The sequence below is a fragment of the Astyanax mexicanus genome, chromosome 21 (genome assembly GCF_023375975.1).
Source record: "Astyanax mexicanus isolate ESR-SI-001 chromosome 21, AstMex3_surface, whole genome shotgun sequence".
NCBI lineage: Eukaryota > Metazoa > Chordata > Actinopteri > Characiformes > Acestrorhamphidae > Astyanax > Astyanax mexicanus.
In genome coordinates, this window is record NC_064428.1 from 22,652,373 (window position 1) to 22,675,516 (window position 23,144).

General features: G+C 40.2%; 1 protein-coding gene across 2 annotated transcripts in view; it reads right to left on the reverse strand.

The window, feature by feature from the left end:
• Nucleotides 1-23,144, reverse strand: part of LOC103034531 (vang-like protein 1) — a 96,422-nt gene that overhangs the window by 61,142 nt on the left and 12,136 nt on the right. For both annotated transcript variants that reach the window (XM_007259046.4, XM_007259047.4), the window contains exon 2: nucleotides 5,989-6,260. In XM_007259046.4, coding sequence (XP_007259108.1) covers nucleotides 5,989-6,059 — 71 coding nt within the window. In that variant the 5' untranslated portion in view covers nucleotides 6,060-6,260. The remainder of the gene's footprint in view (nucleotides 1-5,988; nucleotides 6,261-23,144) is intronic.

Below are 23,144 nucleotides of genomic sequence, written 5' to 3' on the forward strand. Positions count from 1 at the left end.
TTAAAACAACAGTTTTGCAAAGAAAAGAAAAGCAATAAGCACAAAGAAGATCTAAATATCGCTTAATCGCTTTCACTATCACTTGCTGACAAAATAAAACTAAGAAATAACGACAATATGTGCCGTCCGATTAGATAATGGTCAGTCTTGCCACAAGAGGGCGTGAAACAGCTTGTAACCTGCTGCTAACCCCGGCTAGCACTGCTGGAGCAGCATTAGCTTTACCCACCAACCGCGCTGAGTGCTAGCTTTTTGGTCATTCAGAGGTGAATATTATCAGCCTGTAGCCTGCTACCAGTTGTGATGCTGGGACCAACTTCAGCAACCTTCAAATATGCAGGATCTACAGGCCCAGCAGCAACATGTGTGGGCAAATTGCAATGCCACAGGATGCCACAAGGAATTGCATGCATCCGTGCCCAGCCATATCTCACCCTGTATTCATGTAGCTGTTATGTTGCAGTGCAGGAAACACAAGCAGTCTAATCACCTCAAAACAAAACCAAAACAATCTGCAGTTCCAGTCATTAGAGGAGGGTCAAACAGCGGGGTCAGAGAAACACAACAGGGTCAGACCCATGCTCACACACTGCTGTAATGAGCGTCATTATGAGGGAATGACATACTGTGCGAATAACCGGAAAGGCAAAATTCATAGGACTGGATCTAATGATGAGGCAGCTTATAATCAAGCTAGCAGTAATTTAGCATCTTCTGATTGGTTTTAATATTTTTTTGGTACAAGAATAAACTTTTTTTAATCAAGTAAAACACTTATTATTTCTGTTTAACATTCAGTTTAAAATTTTAAAACCATTATAGATTTAAAAACCTCTGATAAAAAATGTTATAGATAAAAATATTTTATCTATACTCTGTTCCAACTACGTGGAATGGGCTCAGTTTCCTTTTTTTTTAAACATTCTGCACATTTCCACCATCAATCCAAGTTTCTGGAACTGAAGAGAATAGTAGGTGAACAGAGAGTTGATATGTGCATCTCACTTTGTTGATGATGCTCTGTAACATATCCTCAGTTCCACTAAAACTGGTGCAAACCCAGCCTGGTTTGGTCAAAAGCACCAAGGTTCTTATAAGCCTAAATGGAACCAGTTCCAGAACTAAAAACCAAGAGTTCTGTTGAAACAGACTATGTGTGCACATTTTGGGACGTACTGGAACACCTGCCCATTCGTTGTTTCTTTTAAAAATCAAGTTTATTAAAAGGAGTTTATTCTGCTTTTATCTGACTTACCCTCTCTACTGTCCAGGGAAAGCTTTCTACTAAATATTAGAAACAAACCAACCTAAACATACCACAACCCCAACTCCCTAACACCCTAAATGCACTGGATGGAGAGAATCATCCTTTCAGAAAGCACAGTTCCACTGCTCCACAGCTTAATGCTGGTGGGATTTATACCACTGTAGCCAACACCTAGCATTAGGCATGGTGCCAATAGGTTCATGTTTATGTTTATCTGCTTCAGACAGTCCTGTTAAATTGCTAATACCGCAAGAGACTAAACTGAGCTGTGCATATTAAAGCTGATGTCCGTAAGTTTTGGGATTTAGGCCCCTTTCTGGTGAGAATGGGTAATTGCACAGAGCGTGCAAAAGAATCATTTTAAACTGGGCGGGTGTGATGCAGTCTCCTGTCAGAGCGGATGAATCTGATTCCAGGTTATGTTCAGAGAGAGAGAGAGAGAGAGAGAGAGAGAGAGAGAGAGAGAGAGAGAGAGAGAGAGAGAGAGAGAGAGAGAGAGAGAGAGAGAGAGAGAGAGAGAGAGAGAGAGAGAGAGAGAGAGAGAATTCATAAATTTCACTTTATTGTTTCTTTGTTTTTACTATGAGTGAATGAGCTCCTGATCTCTGAGTTTCCCCTTCTGAAGTCTCCATTGCTCCACCAGCCACTTGCATACAGAAAAACTGAGCCGGATCCTCTTTCAGAGGCTGTACATTTGAAGTACGTATAGATGCGTGACGTGGCCAGAAGAACTCCCACAAAAAGCAATATTTTGTCCACTTAAAAATGCTTCTGCTTTCAGTTTAGAAACAAAATAATAAAGACTGCCACTTTAAATAACAGTGCTTATAATTTGTATTAATAGAAAACAGTTCTGCATCACTTCTAAGTTTGCCCGTTTTGTTAACTGTACCTTCTAAGGGTTAACATGAGCTTTAAGCTCAGGTACAGCAAACGCCAATAAATCATAAGCAGTACATTCTCACATATATTTACCCAGAGGTTTGCAGTCATTCACAATCACCTGGCAGAATAACGACGGTAAAACCAGGCTAACCAGTTACAGTTTCAAATTCTGCTTCACATTCAAGTGTTGAGAAGGTAGCACTGGAACGTGACTCATGACTCCAGCATTGGGAAGTGTGTGAGAATGTTCTAGGGGTGGCAATCACTTAGGAACTAGCCCCAGTGGAGCCCATTATACTCATGGCAGGCTTGTGAAAAGAGGACGATTTAAAGCCTCTTAAATTCCTTTAGTCTCTGCACGACTAAGTGTATGTTCCCGCCATGTCGACATGAGTGGCAGGGCACGGTGGAGCTGAGCGTGAATTCCTAGACTCTGGGGAGCGTTCCTTGATACTTCCTGCTGCTTTTGATCTTCTGCTCTATATCATGAAATTCATCTGAGACTGAGAGAGGGTGGGGGTCTCTGTGGGGAGGGGAACAGAGAGCTAGAGCGAAAGATTCTGTCCTCCACACTTCAAATACGCTCAACAGCCAGAGAGCAAGAGCTGAAGGGGAACGAGGTATGGAGAGAGAGGAGTGAATGAAAGAACGAGGGAGGGAGACAGGGAGGGATGGATGGAGAGAGAGAGAGAGAGAGACAGAAAAATAGATGAGAGCTGAAGGAGTGCAGCTGCTAGAAGCTTCACCACTTACAGTTCAGTGAGCAAGAGAGAGAGAGTTAGTATGAGGTTAAAAGAATGAGAGAGAGAGAGTGAGTAAGAGAGAGCGTTCACCCAGCACTTCATTAGGAACACCTGGACTCTCTACTGAGTCATGGCCATACTGCTTCAAGTAGACAGGAGCTCAGTTAACTACTCTGGACTAGTGAGAAGAGCACAAAAGAATCAACAGCACGTCCAACCTCAAGGCAGGTGGTCGAGTAGTAGAAGATAGAATTAGCTGTAGTGGACACAAGTAGGGCAGAGTATCTAAATCTGATTATATATATATATATATATATATATATATATATATATATATATATATATATATATATTTATATTTCAGTGCTTATTTTGATACTTGAAACGCATGAAACACGGGGCCCTGACGAACACAAACTCTCTTGTCTTGCCCTTTTGTGCTACCTCTTGCTCACTCTCACTGTCTTCCGCTTACTTGATTTCTCCCTCTCTCGGTCTGTCTCTCCCTCTCTCTCTCTTGCCCTGTCTTTTGATCACTCGCGCTGTCTCTTCCGCACTCGCTCTGTCTCTCTCTCTCACTCTCCCTCTTTTTCACTCACTCGTGCGCTGTCTTCCACTCACCCACTCATTATGTCTCTCACTCTCCCTCTCTTTCACTGTCTCTGGCTCACTCTCTCACTAAAACTCTCTCGTTTACTCTACCTCGCGCTGTTTCTGGCTCACTCGCGCTGTCTTCCACTCACTCAGTCTCTCCCTCTCTCATTCTGTCTCTCGCTCCCTTACTCTCACTCTCTCGCTCAATCTCCTAAAATCCAGTGTACAAAATTTTTTGCAGTAAATTCGCAGGGCTATTTAGGAAAACAACTTTTACTAATAGTACTGTAAAAAAATGATAGTATACTATAAAAGTATAAAAGATTTTTAACAAACAGCTAATCGGTTAACAGCCTACAGCTGGTAAGTAGAAATGGAAATAAACTGAGCTTTTTGGAAACGGATTTAACCTTGGAAACTGTTGAAAACTGATACAGTCATGTCTGGCTGACCCACATCAACAGCAACAGCAACTTTAGCTCAGCTTAACATTAGACCAAGTCGCTTTATTTTCAGCAGTAAAGAGTAGAACTAGAGGTCTGACAGGTGAAGTGATAAGCAGTAATAAATTCACTGCTTAGATGAGTAAATAAAGAAGCAGCTTCTCTGGGTCATACAGCACTGCTACTGGACTAACTAAAAAATAGGGGTGTTCTAAAACTTTTATCCGGCAGTGTAGATTTTAATTTGTTTAGGGGCATCATGCACAATGACTATCTAGTGGCTAGATAGAATGGTAATAAAGCCACCAGCACTGAAATTTCAGATGGTGCACTGAATGAGGTGGTGTATTAATACCCTTGTGCATATGGTGTTAAGTTAATTATTCAATGCTGATCTTTTTGCCAATCCTGCTATGATTCCTGTAATTACTGTTTATGCCCATAAAGAAAACACAACACTGCAGCAAATCTGTGATATATCAGCATTGTAAAACCCAGGGGGAGGGGAGGGTTGGGTTGTGTTAGAAAATGGACTGCCAGATGTTGGACCATCTGCCTGAGCAAGACCCTGGGTTAGGGGCATACACAGACAAGTTCCGAGGCAGAGGAGACAACTGCAGAGAAAGAGTGAGGGAGTGAGAGATGAGTATCTAGAGCCCTTCATCACCCATCTCCAACTGCCTTCCTGTATCTGTCAGTCAGGGCAGTTCCCCTACTGACAGACAAATCACCCCAAGAATGAGAGAGGAAAGAGAGCAAGAGAGAGAGAGAGAGCGAGAGAGAGAGAGAATGAGGGGGTAGAGACAGAGGGGGAACAAGACAATGAAAGAACAGGAGTCGCGGCTCGTTCAAGAAAAAAGCAAGACCCAATTATTTTGACTCTGGAAAAAAGAACAAAGCCCAAATTTTGCTTTGTGTACCACTTCACCAAATAAACACATAAGCAAGCTTTCATTTGGCTATTTATATGATAAACGGTCAAGGCCGAATGTTTCTTTTTTGTCCACATCCAGGGAGATTAGCTACAGTACCATGGGTTGTAAACTTGGAAAAAGAAACATTAATATCTCTGGAGATGTGACCTTGAGATTGCTGGTTCCCAAGTCTTCAGACAGCCAACTTCTCTCCTTTTTATCTGGTATCAGGGGTGATTTTTATATTGCCCATACCTGCTACTTACAGTTAGAGGTATAGTTAGTTTAGTTCGTCAAAAAATGAGCATCGCATGCTTGAAACAAAGCAATTTACCCACAATTTTAAAAAAGGTGACAATAATTACGTCCAGACCATTTTTTAAAGTTTTTGTTACGTCAAATCTGTGTGCTTTTCTTTCTTGCTTTTTATATCTAATTTTTATCCCATTTTTTTACCCACAGAGCCAATTATCCAACCCACTCATTAGGACTCCTCCTATCACTAGTGATTCCCCAACACCAGGAGGGTGAAGACCTCCTCTGATACATGTGAACTCAGCCATGTGAATTTGAACTGCTGCTGATGCAGCATTACTGAGTTACATCACAGTGTGTTCAAAGGAAAGCGCAGTGACTCAGTTCCGATACATCAGCTCACAGACGCCTTGTGCTGATCAACAACACCCTATGGAGTGATGTGGGGAGAGAGCGCCATCTACCCACCCAGAGAGAGCAAGGCCAATTGTGCTCTCTCAAGGCTCCGGTAGCCGAATGCAAGGTACATGAACAGGATTCGAACCAGCGATCTCCTGATCATAGTGGCAGTGCTTAGCCTGCCCAAAATTCAAGCTATGATAGATTATCGCAAAACACCATAAAGAACCTCTACAACTTCATGCAGAGGCATCTGGCATGCTGCAATACACGTGTTACATACTACCCCTGTATGTGTAGCTCAAAAAATATAAGCAAAGGTTGCCAAATATCTTAAAATTTGATCACTTTTTGCTTCTGGTAACCTTTACCTTCCTTCTAGATAGCATTGCAATTAGATACTCCTTCTGGATGCAACTATTTTTGCAACTACTTATTTTATTTGATGATGACTGTATCTGGGGTAATGGGAAGAATCTGGATCTTACCCATGCCTGTGTGAGCCCCTCGACCGGCCAGAGTGGTACGAGTAGCCAGAGTAGGTGGACTCCGTGTCCATGTTGGCGCTTTCCTGCCCCAGCGATTGGCTGAGGGCGTCCTGGACGTTGCTGGGCTTGGGGCTGGGCAGACGTAGTGGAAGCTTGTGGGCGGTTTTATCTGGCAGGAGGCGAAACTCGCTCAGCAGATTGGTGGAGACTGTGCTCTGCCGAGAGTCAATCTTGGACGTGAGCCTGGGGGCTCCCAGCCATTAAGCGTCAATCTGGAAACAGAGAGAAGATGAGAAATACAGCGCTACAGTTTTGTTCGGATTATTGGATCAAGACATGCCTGCATTAAAGATCTCATTCCATCTTTTTTTATTCATTTTAAAATATCTAGTTGTGGTCTGTAACATGAATAAATGACATGTGAGCCTTTTTTTCCTGTATTGCCCTGCTTTATTGTACTAAATTAGTGGTCTCTAAAGAAAGACAGGATTTTGTCTCTTGCTCATGAAAATTCATACATGCAAACATATCACCTCTGATTGGCTAACAGCAGAGAACGCCCACCTGCCTTTGCCCACAGTCTAAAACTCTGTTTGCCGAGATAAAGCCTTATTTGTAAAGATATGGCACTTCACTTATTGTCAGACTCTCCCCTTTTAGCTCTGTCTGTGGGCGGTCCTGAGCCGAGGTGGATGAGGCCATGAATTTACAGGTTGCCATTAAGGGTGCAAGGAAAAAAAAACAGTTAAAAAAAAAAAAAAAAAAGCTCTGCGCGACAGTAAAAAAAAAAAAAAAAAAAAAAAAAAAACTTCATGCGACAGTTAAAAAAGCTCAGCGGGACAGTAGGTGAGTGTCGCGAGACAGCAGCAACAGGACAGGGAAAGTTTTTGCTCTTATTGCCTCTCCCTATTAGGCTACAGAGGGGCGTGTAGTGTCGTGTTACGGTGTTTGTTGTTGCGCCGCTAAAGTATGGAGGAGGAAGGAAAAGAAATCAAACTGATTTTGAAAAAAAAAGAAACGTGACCCCATAAATCAATTCTGAATCGAATTGTGGGATTCCCAAAGATTCGTACCCTAGTTGCCATAGACACAGCGTTTCCTGATCAACTTATTTTTCGGAGAATTTTCTTTTACTAGCTACTGCCAACAATAGAGGTTGAGAAATAGTTTCATGAGCAGCATCATATACAACTCAGATAGACAAACAACAAGAAAAAGTGGATTTTAGCGGACTGAGACCTATAAGAAACAAACAAATGTGAAACTGAGAGGCAAGTTCTTAAGCAGATAAGAGCTTACAAACGCAAGGTCAGGAAGGTCTCCAATACATCCAAAACATGTTGGACCGAGAGCTGTTACAGGGTAGTGTCTACAGATATGGTGCATTATTTATTTGTGGTACTAATGCATCACTTTTTAAAAGAATAAAACAATGCCAGACAATAGATGAACTGTGAATCTGTCCAGTTAGCTGAAAGGCTGTTAATGCAGCAGGGGCTTGAGTAGCTGTGACTGACGGTCAGGGTGACTCACTGTGATTTTACAAGGAATATATTAATGAATGTAAATGAAGGCGACTGAATATTGAAGTGAAATAAAAGCTTTTACACTGGAACAAGATTTAGAGTTTCCTACTCTCTCAGTTTTGACCTTGAATAGCTATGCACTTGTACAAAAAAGCTGAAACTGGCATGTCAGTCATTAATAACTAAAGATTTCAGACTCTTATCAGTACAGTCAATGAAAAAAACTTAAAACTATTGGTTAAAGGGATGTGTATTCACACCAAACCATAAATCAACCTGATACAGGAGTCACGATTTGATGCAAGCAGCTGCAAGAAGAATACACAATGTGCACTATTAGAGTAATTATGGGGGGAAAATGCTGTCAAAAGTCATTAATTTTTTAGCCGGAATTACAGACACATCACCTTTAAATGCTTTGTTTTTGGAGCAACATAAGAAACAGTAGACACAATATTCATTATTTCCAGTTTCTTAGAAAAACTGGGCTATAGCATTGTCTTATATCAAATTAAATGCACACAATCTATGGATCAAAATGATGTGCACAAACAACCACCAACAGTGCCTGAACAGTTTAAAAGGTATTAAAAGTATCATTCAATACTGCCTTCTTCTCCAGCATGCTAAAATTTTTAAAAGTTGGCGGTGCCGAGTGGTCCAGAGGACTAAAGCCACTAAAGTCAATATTATCAGGAGATCGCTGATATGAATCCCAGTCATGCGGCTTGCCATCAGCTGCTGGAGCCATGAGAGAGCACAATTGGCCTAGCTCTCTTTAGCTGAGTAGATTTCGCTCTTTTCCCTCATCACCCTAGGGTGATGTCGATCAGCACAAGGCATCTGTGAGCTGATGTATTGGAACCGAGGTGCTGCGCTTTTCTGCGAGTGCGCTGTGATGCTACTCGGCAATACTGCATCAGCAGCAGTTCGAAAAAGAGGCGGTGGCTGACTTCACGTGTCGGAGGAGGTATGTTCTAGTCTTCACCCTCCTGGTGTTGTGGCACCACCGGTGATGGGGGATACACAGCTGAGTAGCAGCTGAATGTGTGGGATATTTGGGACAATAAAAAAAAAAAAAAAGGTTCAAGGTAACCTCGACTTGAAAATTGACGGGTGCTTTTTGGAACTAGACGAAACAAAGGGCAACCCATAGCCACGTAGCCAACAACCCACTTTTACAAACATGGTTCTTTTTGGAACCATATATGGTTCCACTATGGAATCATTCAAAGTAAACCTTATTTTATTCAATTTACCATATTTGCGTTAAATGCTTCCAAGCGCAGGTCCTCCCACCAACAAATGATATATATATATATATATATATATATAGTGTTCCAACCAATACTTTTAGGAGGAGTTGAAGAGTAAGGGATGAGGTGGGGTGGTGATCATCCAATATCTTGACCTTACTAATGCTCTTGTAAGGTAATCAAAAAAAAAAAAAGTCTTCCCTGCACAGTAGAGACAGCTTCTCCAAAATCAGGATAAACTCTTTTAAATACCTTTATTTAAAAAAAAAAAAACAATAAATAAGCTGATCTTCCGATACTTTCATCCAGTTAAATTAAAAGTTCTGTACTGAATACATAGTGGATTCAGATTGTGAGGATCAGCTGACAGAATCATGTCTATTTCATGACCAATGCTCCAGATCAACATTGTTAAAAATGATATAAAAAGAACTGTGTTAAGAGAAACATCATAAAACTAAAGGCCCCCATCATTCCTCTCAAATGTTTAGACGATGTCGCCATGAACATGTCAACCTGACAGCTAATCGACTTCACCAATAGACCATATCAACCACATCATCTTCAGAGAGAAAGAAAGAGTGCGCATCAAGTCAAGAGTGACAGTTACTAAGTGAAATCCCGAGGTTTCATTGAGATCAATGGGGACGAGAGCCAGAGTCAGGCTAAAAATGGAACACACTCGTTCCATCTGCTACCATACGCAGGGAAGCACTAAGAGGATTTCAGAGTGGGCGACTCCACCAGAGCATGATAGGAGCAGATAAATGAGGCCGATCTCACATTTCGACAATCAAGTTTCAGAGCAGGAGCAAACATAGTGAGGGTACTTGCGGTCAAAGACTTCAATAAGCTTATGGTTAAGCTACACCACTACCACTTTTTTTTTTTTTTTTGGAATAAGTACATCTTCATGACTTGCTCCACAATCAACAATAGATAGTTCACATCAGAAAAGACAAGCACTTGATGGTGGAGGTTCAGTGAGTTCAGCAAACCGGGGAATTAAACCCACAACCCTGTGAGCAATAAACCAGCAACCACAATCAGAAAGCCAGAGTCAACCATGCTACAGCACCCCTGAAGCAGAGAGGGTTAATTTCCTTAATCCAGTACCCGACAGACTAGCAAAGCAGAGATTTAAACCCACAACCTTCTGAGAAATAACTCTAAAAGTGTATCCACTGAGCCTCCACTGGCCACTACCTTACCCAAGCTTAGAAATCAAGTATCAACCATGCTACAGCATCAATCAAACAAAAAGGGTTAAGTTTCTTGATCCAGTACCCAACAGATTGGCAAACTAGGGATTTAAGATCACAACCTTCAGAGCAACTAATCTTAAACTATTACAAACACAAACACTACAGCAACCCTAAAGCAGAAAGGGTTTGGTGCCTTACTCAAGGGCCCAAGAGCTTAGCACACTTGGGTTTTAAACCCACCTAAAGCCACCTTGAAGCAGAGATGCCCAAGAAGCCTTTGTAAACCTTGGTAGATACTGAACCCACAACCTTATGAATACTAACTCGAACACAGTAAACACTAAACCACTACTGCCTACCCATGCCTGCAAGCTTAGAAGTCCAGGATCATTCATGATATACTGTAGCAGCCCTGAAACAAAGAAGATAACATGCCTTGCTCAGTGGCCAAACAATGGTCGCTTTGCAAAGGTTTTAAACTGACAACCTTCTGAACAGTAACCCATACACAGCATACATAGCTGCTACATGCAGTAGTGCTGAGACAGGGAAGATTAGGTGCCTTGCTGAAGGCAGATTCGTACTCTGTCTACTGAACCCACAATCCTGTGAGCAATAATCCAGCAATGTAACTAACCTGGGTTATTGAACATACAACCTTGCTAACAATACCTCAGCACTGTAACTACAGATCCACCATTCTCGTCAAGTCCTCAAACACAAAGCCAGGGTAAACATTAAGGGTCAAGTGCTTTGCTCAGTGAGCCAAAAACAGCTTAGCAAACCTGGTTATTGAACCAACAACCCTGTGAACAATAACTCAGCATTGTAATCAATAAGTCACCACTGACTCAAAGCTTAAAAGGCCATCTTATATCAGCCATGCTACAGCATCACTGAGATAGAGAGGGTGAAATAACTTGGCAGCTCAGCAAACTTGGGTCTCAAACACAAAACCACGTGAACAATACCCCAGCACTCTCCATTCACTGACTGCCACCATGCAAAGAAAGCCAGGATCAGCCATCCTACAGCACAGCTGGAGCAGAGAGGGTTAAGTGTCTTGCTCAGTGACTGCTTAAGTGTTCTGGGTATTGAATCCACAACCCACTGATCAATAATCGAGCACTCCAAGCATTAGTGTAGTGGAGATACATTCTTATTACTGCCTTTTAGTCTAAAAGTATTAGAAGTTATAATGCGTAATTCGGGCACGACTGGCTTTAAGAAGGGAGCACGCATGTGTGTGTATATGTCTGTTTCTGGGTGTGTACGCATGGGGTGGGGTGAGAACCATTTTTGGCCTGAGGTACATTACCAAAGACTTGTCTGTGATGTGCCTGCATGGTGCATGCACTCAAATTATCATCATTACTCTCTTTTCAAAAAGGATTCCCCAAGCCAATTAAATGAAAGCCCGGAGTTGGGGGGTGGCGGGGGGCTACCTGAAGGATCTTTGAGGATGTTCAGCTGTCACTTTAAAGCAGTTTAATGAGTCTTAGTTTAGGGGAGAGAGGACAGAAACGGAGGACTCCAGACAGCAATAAATTACGGCGCGCGCTTCTACACGGCATGATACATACCATTACTTTCAGTCTAGGAGCTGGCTGAGGTACAGGCTACAGCTGAATATGAAAGGCTCAGACGGGAACTAACAAGCTGGGCCTTGTCGAAACACTGAGGTGTGAGAGAGTGTGTGTGAGGTGTGCTTGGTTTTCTGTGTGTGTGAGTCTACCACAGAAGTCACAGAGACTGGAGTTCCTTTCTCTAGTCTGAGGCTGGAGAGAAAAGGTCAAATCAAAATGAATAGAAAACCAATGCTTTTTGTATAGTATATGAATATGGTACACTAATTGAATTGCATCTTGATTTGTTTTGCAATATCACATGTGCAAAGCATTTTCAGATTTCGACAGTTTTATACACTTTAATTGTGGAGTCCATTTCTCATTGGTCAAGAAATGGTATAGTATGGTCAAACTGCCTGCCCAAATCCAATTTTTGCCATATCTAGATAAGGGTTCTTAACTGGGGTAGGGTCGCAGTTCTAACCATAGACTATATGTTATATATATATATACCCCCACCCCCCATTCACTCTTATTATCATTTTATCAAACAAATTACTTAACTTAGCAAACCTGGGTTGGCTAACCTAGTTAACTAGTGTTAATTACCTATGTTAAAAACCTAACCTAGATACTAAAATTAGGCAGAAGAATGAAGTTTGAATACTAATGAATTGATGAAGGGAAATTATCCAACGTTTCCCTGAGGTACTGTTACAACCAGAGACTGTAAAAAAAAAGATGGACGTTGTGTCGCCGTTCCCATTCATTTAATGAAAATTAAGCCAAAATCTTCCGCCATGTTGGCGATCCTGATACCCGAGTCTACGCAGTAGAGACCAGAGGAGACAGCCTACTAATTTGAATAACCCCGCCCCTGAGGGCTGCCTCGTGGTCACAGGCTGCAGAGCGGAGCGGACCGGAGCTGGCGGTCTGTTATTGGTCCCGCTCATAACCAGCCCTTTTACAATAACCACACCTTTGAATAGAGCTAAATAACGTTTTAAAAAACAAATTCTGTGGGGATATGAAAAGTTGACAATAAAAGCAGAGGTTACACTAGCTGTTGCATTTAAATAATGAAGGTAGAATTACAGTATATTAGAAAAAGACGTGATTGAAAGTTGTCTGTTTTGCCATTGAAACCTATGGGGATGGGTGGGGTTACACAGCATTCTGCAACCAAACAGCAGGGGGCACTCGACCTGTGGTGGCTTCACTTTTGAGAGATGATGCTCTGTCCAGCTATACACAATCAATAGTTACAACAACTGCTGAACAAGCCATTGATTTTCTTCAGAAATGTCATTTTTAACAGTAAAATCCAAATGTCAAAGATCTGACTGTAAGCTTCGCGACTGAGCCACAGTGACGGTCCGCGTTCACGCTCTCAGGCGACCTGTCAATCAACTTGCCCTCAGCTGTCAATCACCACATCGCCACAACCCTTTAAATATCACGGAATAACTCCTTTAAAACGTATTAACTGTAAAGAAAAACACTGGGGGTTATTAACATTGCAGAATGTACAGAACCCAACTTCCAAAAAAACAATCATGGATGTGTAATCTTAGATGAAAGATTTCGCCATCTCTCATTCAGTTGAATGGAAATTGGCGGGGTTAAAAGTTGTACTTGAGCCAGCCACCAGAGGGCGTAAGAGATGTAGTGGCTTTACTTTTCAAAACTTGTCGGGCTGTCCATACTTATATACAGTCTATGTTTCTAACAATGATAAACAACAAAGTATAACCACCGTCTTCAGAGCTCCAGACTAACTTTTTTACAACTGTCCCAGAACTTCTCGAAGCTTCTAAATATTGTGGTATAATTTTAAAGCCATATCACCAACCCCAAGTACCAACTATCCCATAAGACAATACGACACCAGGTGTAACGTTTTTTTATGGGTCTGGAACAGAACCGTTTTGTGCAAACCCAAACTGAGTGATTACAATAACTTCTGTATACCATTTGTTAAGAGCACATCCTTACCATGAGTCATTCACACAATTCAACTTCTGCGTTTGTTTTATTAACAAAACAAAGCAAACAATATAGCTACAACATGATTTGGTTATCATCCCACAACACTAAGATTTCTTCGGGTTAAATTTTACTGACTGCTAGTTGACCCAAATTTTACTCTATGCCAAAAGCTGCTGTACCACATGCTAAACTGTCTGGCTAGCCCTCTAGCTCACACTGCTGTCACAGTGCTGTCAGAGCTGCAGAATTTCACTTTGCGTGACTCAGTCTGTCCCCTAAATAAAGCAAGTGACATGTCTATGGAGGGGGGTGACAGTATTTGGACGGTCATCCAGCTACTATTTCATGGCATCTATAAGAAATGTTTGACAAGGTATCTGTAATTACTGTAATCACTGGAGAGATTATTACACTTGTGAGCTTTTCCCACAACAAGTAAGATATGGTGGCATGCAAAAGTTCTAAGGGAGTTTCAGGCACTGGTTACTGTAAATAGTGAGTAACAGATGACCTCATTTCCAAAAAGAAAGAAGAAAGAATAATGTAAATCCTTCTGCAGAAGATCATTCTCACACACTGAGTGACTGTGCAAAAGATGGAGGGTATCGAGGAAGTCCATCAAACCATCTAGTCCTACATTGATACTCTGATGCTGCCACCACCATGCTTCACAGTGGGGATAGTGTGTTGTTTATAATGTGAAGGGTTTGATGTCCATACTATACAGCATATAGTATGAGGACTCAAACAGCTCATCAGATCAAAAAACTTTGTTGCTAAATCTGATTACACACTGCATGCCTTTTTTCCCCACATCATTCCTGCATTTACGGTAACTGTAGATTAACCTTTTATTTATAAACAGAAATACCTTATTTTGCTTGCAAGTGTAAGATTGCTGATCGGGAGCTGCTTGTGGGATGTTAAGTGAGCTTGCAAAAATTAAAAAAGAAAAGAAAGACACACATAGTGAGAGAGTGCCAAATCCTGAGCATCCTGATTGGCCTCTCCTCATGCCTCGTTGGCCAATGAGGTTTCAGTGCGGATGAAACTAATATTATCTGGCTAAGTGTTAGGGAGATTATTTACTCTGTCCACTCCATTAAAATTAAGTTTTATGTCACAGTAACTACATATTTTAGTATTAATAAAAAAAAAATCATTTTAGGTAGGTATCTCCTTAGAAAAAAAATACAATAGAAGTATCCTGGAATTAGGGGTGGGCGATATGGCCCTAGAATAATATCATGATATTTCATGGTATTTTCGCGATAACGATATTCTTGGCAACATGACAAAACACTTAGAACAAAAATTCTCTCAAGAATACACTACTGCAATAAAATAAAAGTTACATTTTATGATTGCATATGATATGTTATGGCACACCCCTAACTGAGATATTTAAAAAAACAAAAATTTGATCAAATTTGTAACAGAAGCCAATGAGCCAGAATATCATGATACTAATAATACACTCCTCCAAATATCTCAATATATCAAGGATTAAAGTAAAATAAACAATACTGAACAGATATTATCTGTCTCTAGTAGATATATAATGGGAAATGAGAACAATGTGAATTTTATTTTGCTAAAAACAGTAAATAAAAATAAATTAATAAAAATAATAAAGTAGTATCCTGATGTGATAATTAGGGGAGGGTGATATGGAACAATAGTTCAGGGTATAATATCGTTCACAATATTCAAAAATGTTGGCGATATTATCGCATACGATATGATATGACACACCCCTACCTAGAATCTCCTGAAAATTACATCCAGTCTGTGTAAATGTTTTACATCTACTTTGTAAATTTTATTTTAATACAGGTACGTCTTACTATCAAAATGTATTGCAAAATTGGTCTTGGAGTCTAAATGTTTAGCTCTCCTCACCAGAAGGAAGTACAAATGGAGGGCATGACAAAAAATAATCGCAACTAATTGAACAAATAATCAGCAGATTAGCTGACTTCTAAAATAGTCTTTAGTTGCAGCGCTAGTCTGACAGTACTAATTACAACGAACATCTTTATGATGGTAATGAAATTTTAAACCAAAAAGATTAGGCCCGGTAACATTACTCATCACGTCTTTAATACGAATTAGTAACTCTATGCTTATTACTTTTTTTTTTACTCTAGTATCTCAAGCCAAATCCTGGTAATACGATAGGCCTAATGCAGAGACAACAAAGCGAAGCTGGGAGGCTGAATTAAAAAGAGCTGTCGTGCTCTGCCTTGTTTACATCAAATACACATAGCAGCAACGCCCGAGGGCCTGATGGCTGCAACCACGAGACTCCTCTACTCTACTTCCTGGTGCAGAATGTGCAGAGTGTGTGAGGCAGATATGCAAGCAGCTGCAAGCGAGCGAGTGCTGAAAAGATGAATGTGCTTCTGGCTCAGATGACCTCTCTACACTCCTCCCAACAAACATGTTCTTTCACACAGACAAATCCCATTCAGCCATTCAAACGAATGCAGATACCAGCTTCTGTAAAAACGCTTCAATTCTCAGAGAAAAAAGCTTTTATACCTGACTGACTGTAGTTTATATTGGAGCCTTTGTGTCAAATGTGTTATCCTCGTTTGCCAGGCTTGTTTAGATGTTACTTAAAAAAAGTACAATGTACATTCACATGACCACCAAAGATAGCTGGTGAATTAGCAATCCAGTTACATTAACATTAGCACTATAATAATCGGTCACCAATAGATTAATACATTTTATGTGATGTGATTGTGTTTGTCTCCGGAATTGGCTGATTTAAAATTGAAATAAATGGAATAAATTGAACTTATTTGTTGTTCCTTCCACCAACAAATTGTACCCCATGCCACTGGGTTGCAAAAAAGGCCAAAGTATGATGCCCCCCCCCCCCCCCCTCATGTTTAACAGCGCACTGAAGCCAAAATGATCGTCTAAAGAAAAGGTGATCTGTACAAAATTAAGATCCTGAATTTTTGAATGATGAAGGAAAGATTTTTCTACCATTTAACCTCCAGAGTCTGCGGAATCTTTCCAAATATATTTTGCAATCAATCACAGTTTTTAATTAGCTTTTTCAAGCCATCGCACAAGCATTTATCTGGAAAGCTATCTTGGTATTTCAGACCTCATCTTAACCAACGATGTGGTGGTATAACAACCAGTAAGTTTCGTATCTAACCTTCTGTCACTGGCAGCATGAGCAAAACCAGCTAAGGAGAAGTGTCTCAAATACAGTTAAAGCACTAAAAACACAGATATTACTGTTTTTATTCTGGATTCTACAGCTAGAATGGCAAAAACAAAATAATCAACACTGGACCAGACTGGATTTCTAGATGTAACCTAACACTTAAAACTGAAATCTATAGTATTTATGTATAAGGAACAGGGGTGTTGCCAAGTTTTCATTTTAATTCAGAATGTCTTGCTGCTTTAAGTTACTGTAACTGTAACTGTAATTATTTAAAAATATATATTTTAAAGTCAAACGAGTGCTGGATGTTAGTCTACACAGATTTCTTTCCTGAAAACTGTTTATTTGGGTGAGTAAAGTGCTTCCGTTTATTTACAGTAAGCTTAGATTCCAGATTTCTGGGTGGGGTGCAGTAGCATTAGTAGCTAACCGCTAGCTCTAGACAAAGTTAGCGGCAATATGCCGGCCGACAACGCTACAGTGAGGAACCCTAAGTGTTCCGGTAAGCCATGGTGATATAAGCTAGCGGTTCCTCCCACGTGGTTTGTTTTAACATGGTAAAAACTGATTGGCCAAAGAGCTAGCTCGTAGCGCAGTTAGCGGCTAAGACTGCTCCAGCAGTAATAGGACAATAAAACTCACCTCTGATCAGCAAAAAGCTAATAGTGCTCCAGTCTTGGTGCTAAAAAAAACTTCACTGAAACTCCTTTAAAACTCACTTCAGCAGAGTGGCTTTACTGCTTCTTACAACCTGACGGACAGAATTCATACATAAGGTACACCGAGGATTTTTGGGAAAATGAAATGATTTTAAGTGCACCATATTGTGCAAAAAAATATGGTACTACAGCTTTGAACAAATGCCATCTCTGCTGTTGGTCCATATTAAAATGCACAGAAAAATACACTATCCAGATCACAGGACCTTCTTCTTGTATTTACTTTCTTTCTCCCAACCCAAACATTTAGGGGGATAAGGGGAAAGAACGTAATAATGTGGTTTATTGTGATGCATTTTTAGCGTGCTTGGATTTTTACCCTGTGTGAAACCAAACCAAACCAAAACTATGGAAAATGCATTAAATTTTCAATCTTAACTGATCTAGATTAGAGTGCACAAACTGTGTGTGAAAAAGATCTTAGAGAACAGTGAAAGATTTGAAAGAAAAAAAAAGGAGTGATGGTAAAATAAGAGGGAAAACAAAGTGGGGAGAGGCTGGGGGAAATGAAGAATAGAATGTAGAAAAGAAAGAGAAAGTGAAAGAGAGACCAAACCAAACTCCCAGTAGACGCTGTCAGTACTCTACGCCCCTCTGTCTGGCGTTTACAGCCTCCTCAAAGATGAGCTACGCCCTCATGGAGAAGAGAGAAAGTGCTCTTTGAAGAAAACGCCTGTACACACCTTCTCCAAAAGCAGCTTGCGTGCATTAGAAAGGCAGAAAACATGCATTCACCAGCTGCATTTCACTGAGGAATCTCTCGGCATCGCTTCATGTGTGCTCCACAGAGAAGCCCGCAGCCATAGATCCTGACTGAGATTACAGTAATGAGGATCGGTTGCATCCATCCGGAGGGACATTATGTGTGTGTGTATGTGTGTGTGTGTGTCGGGGGATAGTGTGAGCACAGTGGGGGTGGGGTGGCAGAGAGGAGCTCCACTAAGCTCTGTTCTAAACATCAAGCACTCGAGCCCCAAATCCCCACTGCAAGTCAAATTACACAGAATGCTATAGAGAGACTTCACGGAACTAAAGAGCGCAAAATTGATAAGCTTCTTTTACATCCCTTGACTTGATAGCATCTGCTTTTACACTATCTCTCTTTCTCAAAAAAGGGTCGACATGGCATAATACAGACATGGTGTATTGACTAGTAAGTGCTGTCTGATTCAGATATTATGGGAAGGATTTTGGGCGAAAAATCTAATTAATATGATGTATCACTTAGTCCAGATCCAGTCTTAATTTATTTTCTGAATCAGTTTCTCTGATTTTGCTATTTATAGGTATATGTTTAATTCTATAAACTACGGACAACATTTCTCCCAAATTCCAAATAAAAAGTCATTTAGAGCATTTATTTGCAGAAAATGAGAAACAGCTGAAATAACAAAAAAGATGCAGAGCTTCAAATAATGATCTCAAATAATGCAAAGAAAACAAGTTCATATTCATAAAGTTTTAAGAGTTCAGAAATCAATATTTGGTGGAATAACCCTGTTTATAATCACAGTTTTTGTGTATCTTGGCATATTCTCCTCCACCAGTCTTACACACTGCTTTTGGATAACTTTATGCCTTTACTCCTGGTGCCAAAATTCAAGCAGTTCAACTTGGTTAGATTGCTTGTGATCATCTATCTTCCTCTTGATTATTTTCCAGAGGTTTTTAATTTGGTAAAATCAAAGAAACTCATAATTTATAAGTGGTCTCCTATTTTTTCTAGAGCCGTATATGAAGGACCTAGGCTTCATTAGCATAGAAACAGCTGAAGAATGCAAACAATAAACCAACAAATTTAACACAGCTCCCTTTTCAAAGCTAAATATTTCAAATAGTTTCATAAACATTATAAACTGACCTAAAAATAACTTAATTTTAAGTATACAAAAAGATATTTCTAAAAAGCTCTTTTGCACAACTAATGACAGAAGTTTAATATCAATTTACACTTTGTTGCTCTTAAAGACATTAGAGGCATTAGAGTATTAAAAATCAGCCACAATTCCTATCGGTCTTCAGTTAACAAATTCAGTGTGCATTAAAGTGCTTCATCATGCTACAATATTAATAGATTTAAACAGTAGGGCTGGCCCGAATAGCGTTTTTTGAGCTCCGGATATTCGGCACTGATTCGAAGCGAATATTCGAATATTCGTTTTTAAAAAAAGAGGTAAAAAAAAAAAGCAAATCACGGCCCCTTTAATCCACTGAAAAATGTTCAATTTGCTCTGACCGACGAGACATATTCACCCCGGATTTTTGGTGTTTTTATCCCCCATATTTTTGTGTTTTCACCCCATATTTTTTCTGTGTTTTTAGCCCAGATTTCTTTGTGTTTTCATCCCGGAATTTCTGCTGCCCCACACTGTGGCTTATCCGCTGCGTAAGCAGGCTAGGAGGCTGCTGCACGGTTTCTCCGCTGCGCAAGCCAGCCCAGTAAATTGCTGTTTGTGTTTTCACACTTAGGCTATTTGCTTAAAAAAACAAACAAAAAAAAACGTTTGTTCAGGAAGTATTTTATATTCTTAAACATTGTTAATTATATTAGAGGACAGTCATTGTAAACTGTACTTGGTCTATTTCGGTTAAAGGATTGTGCAGGGCATAATACTGATTTTGTATTTTTGCACTTGGGCTATAAGCTCAATATTAAATATTTCGTTTGCTTAGAAATTATTTTATATTTTTAAACCATTTTAAATTATATTAGATAAGAGGAAATTCGTTCAGACATCATTTTTGTAGGCCAGGCTTTTGTAACCGATTTAGCCCCTACTGTTGCCACATTACCCCTTACGTTTTATTATATAAATCAGTTTCGAAGAGCCTGCATTTTTTTTTATCATGTATAATAGAGGTCTGCGCGAGACTGATTTTTAAACCCACTCTTCCACGCTCCCGCGTTTCTGTCTCGTTACCGCTCCGCAAAAAAATTGCTTCTTTTAATCCCGCGCCCGCCCGCCACATACACATTTCTGCCGCTCCCGCCCCACGTTCCTAATATAAATTAAATAAACTACATTTAATGCTTCAAATTTACTTATATATTTATTAAAACAGCAGCGCTGAATAGTGCGGTCCCGTTCCTTACCCCAGTCCAAACACCATCGGTGTGTGCGTGTGTGTGTCGGTCCATCCTGCGCGTTGAGAGTTTTCTTTAGGTTTTTTTTTTTACAATTATTACAGTTTTCTTAACTATTTATTAATTTGCTCCCGCATCGTCTGGATTAAACTCCCGCTCCAGCCAATAACAGTTCAGTTCTTTCCCGCGCGCAAGATATTCTGACGGGACCCGCGAGAACAGAAGTGGTTAGAGTGAGGTGGAACTCTGGAAAGGAGGAAAAAAACGAATATCCGAATACCAAAATTAAAAACCGAATACCTACTCAACGAACGAATATCCGAATACCCGAATATTCGGGTCCAGCCCTATTAAACAGGGCTACAGTAACTGCCCTTGAAGCTTTTTTGCACCTCTTATCCAAAGTTGGAGTTAAATCACTTTTGCTAAATAAATGGTTCCGAACCCAGGATAGTTTCTGGGGAAAACAGCAACTTTTTTCCAAGGTGTGGATCAATTACACAATCGGCCGACATAAATAATCATTGGTATATCTCTAATATTGTGAAGTATTAGAAGACTATTTTGTCTCCTGATTCAAATCTGCAGCAGAATCAGATCATAAATAAAGTATCATAATAAATGCCTATTGTTGGGTAGGCAATTCCCAGTCAATGAAAGAAAATCAAAAAGAAAGCTTAATCCCAAATCTTAAAACAAACCCAAAAATTGAAGTAAATTTTAAATATTTACACCACAATGATCCATTATCACATTGTGAAGCTGTATTTTTTGCTGTATGCCCAACACCACCTTCCAGACAGCTTCTTAAAAACCAAAAACGACAAGAAAGATTATCTCACTTCAAGCTGAATCCCTTGTGGCACCATGAAGTGGGGTGAAGTATTCATTCACCACTTTAAAACTCCACACTCCTCCACGCATTCCAGCACTTCAAGGGATTATGCAAATATTAACGCCACTCATTAATAACAACTTGGACCATGGAAGATTAAGGCAGCCTTTTCAGAGTCAAAATATTTAAATTCGGAATATTTCACGCTCACATTTCAGACTGCACGGTTCACTCTCACAAATCTGAGATGGGTCTGGGTGCTCCTCTGTGCTCTGTGGTGATTTTATGGCCGTGCTCAGTAATGAGAAACCTAGCTGGGCCTGGCACGCTGTAAATCTAGCTGCAGCCACAGTATCTGTGCATCTCCCAGCCTTCTGCCAGTTAATTAAACTGCAGTGAGAGCTTTACGACTGAAGAGCGGACTGAAGATGGTGAGGTCAGCGGCCGTGTTTATGAAGCACTTGTTGTGAGAACTGGAGAACTGTTTTTGGATCTGCATGGCATTGTAGCGTATTGGATATTCTTCGACAAGTTGGAAACTGGTTTCAGATCAGAACTAAAAGTAAGAGAGAAAGATTTGAGGATTAGAGGAGTTAGAAATATATCATAAACTAATTTTTTCCCCCATATTATCCAGCACAAACTTAAGCTCCTTGGAAGGTTTTGTAACTGTAGTAGTATATTAATAGCATAGTAATGTGCGAGTTCACTGTGGACCTCTACCTCAATCCACCTCCAGTCTAGGTATATCACATGAGCACAGTCTGCAGCATGAAGAGCTCCCTCTGATGCTGTACGTGGGCATCATAGTTTGAGATTAAATTTTAATATCTTAGGTGCATGTCCATGTCCATGGAGACATAATCCGGAAATCAAAATGCATGATTTTTTTTCAAAATAATTTGTGTGTACTGCTGCAAATAAGTACTTGAAAACTTGTGAAAATCAATGTAAATATTTGGTATAGTAGCTATTGTTTGCAACTACAGAGGTCAAACGTTTCCTGTAGTTTTTTACCAGGTTTGCACACACTGCAGAAGGGATTGTGGCCCATTCCTTTACACAGATCTTCTCCAGATCAGCCGATTTCTGGGCTGTCGCTGAGAAACAGAGTTTGAGCTCCCTCGAAAGATTTTCTATAGGGTTTAGGCCACTCCAGAACCTTGATATGCTTCTTACAGAGCCACTCCTTACTTATCCTGGCTGTGTGCTTTGGGTCATCATCATCAGGACGTGCAGCGCAGATGTACATGTAGTAAACACAGTTGAGCGGCTGCGAGTAGTGAACACAGCACACACCTCATACCTGCTCAATCAAACCGCACTTAGAGTACGAACAAACCAGAGTCTGTTTTAATCTGACCAAACAGTGAATTAATTCATGGGTCCACCATAAAAAAATAATAATAAAAAAAAGCCTATCCAGTTACAAGTCACATCCCTTCTATGTAGATGTTGGAAAACAAATTAACATACTGAATAAATACATTCTTAGAAAAAAGTAAGAATTACTGTACTCATAAAAGCATTTCACAAATAGAGAACAATTCAAATATATTTGCATAGTTCTTATTACACTGGACACAGTCAAAGCAGCTTTACAGAGATCCAGAACAACACACACTTTATAATTCACGCTACACTTGAAACAATGGAGAGTCAGTATAATGACAGTACAGTAACTGAGTGTTATAATGCCAGATTTTAAGAATGACAACAAATAGTGCTGACAATCCTGTCTGCAAGTCTGCAAATAAACTGTAGCCAGTTTTCAATCTGT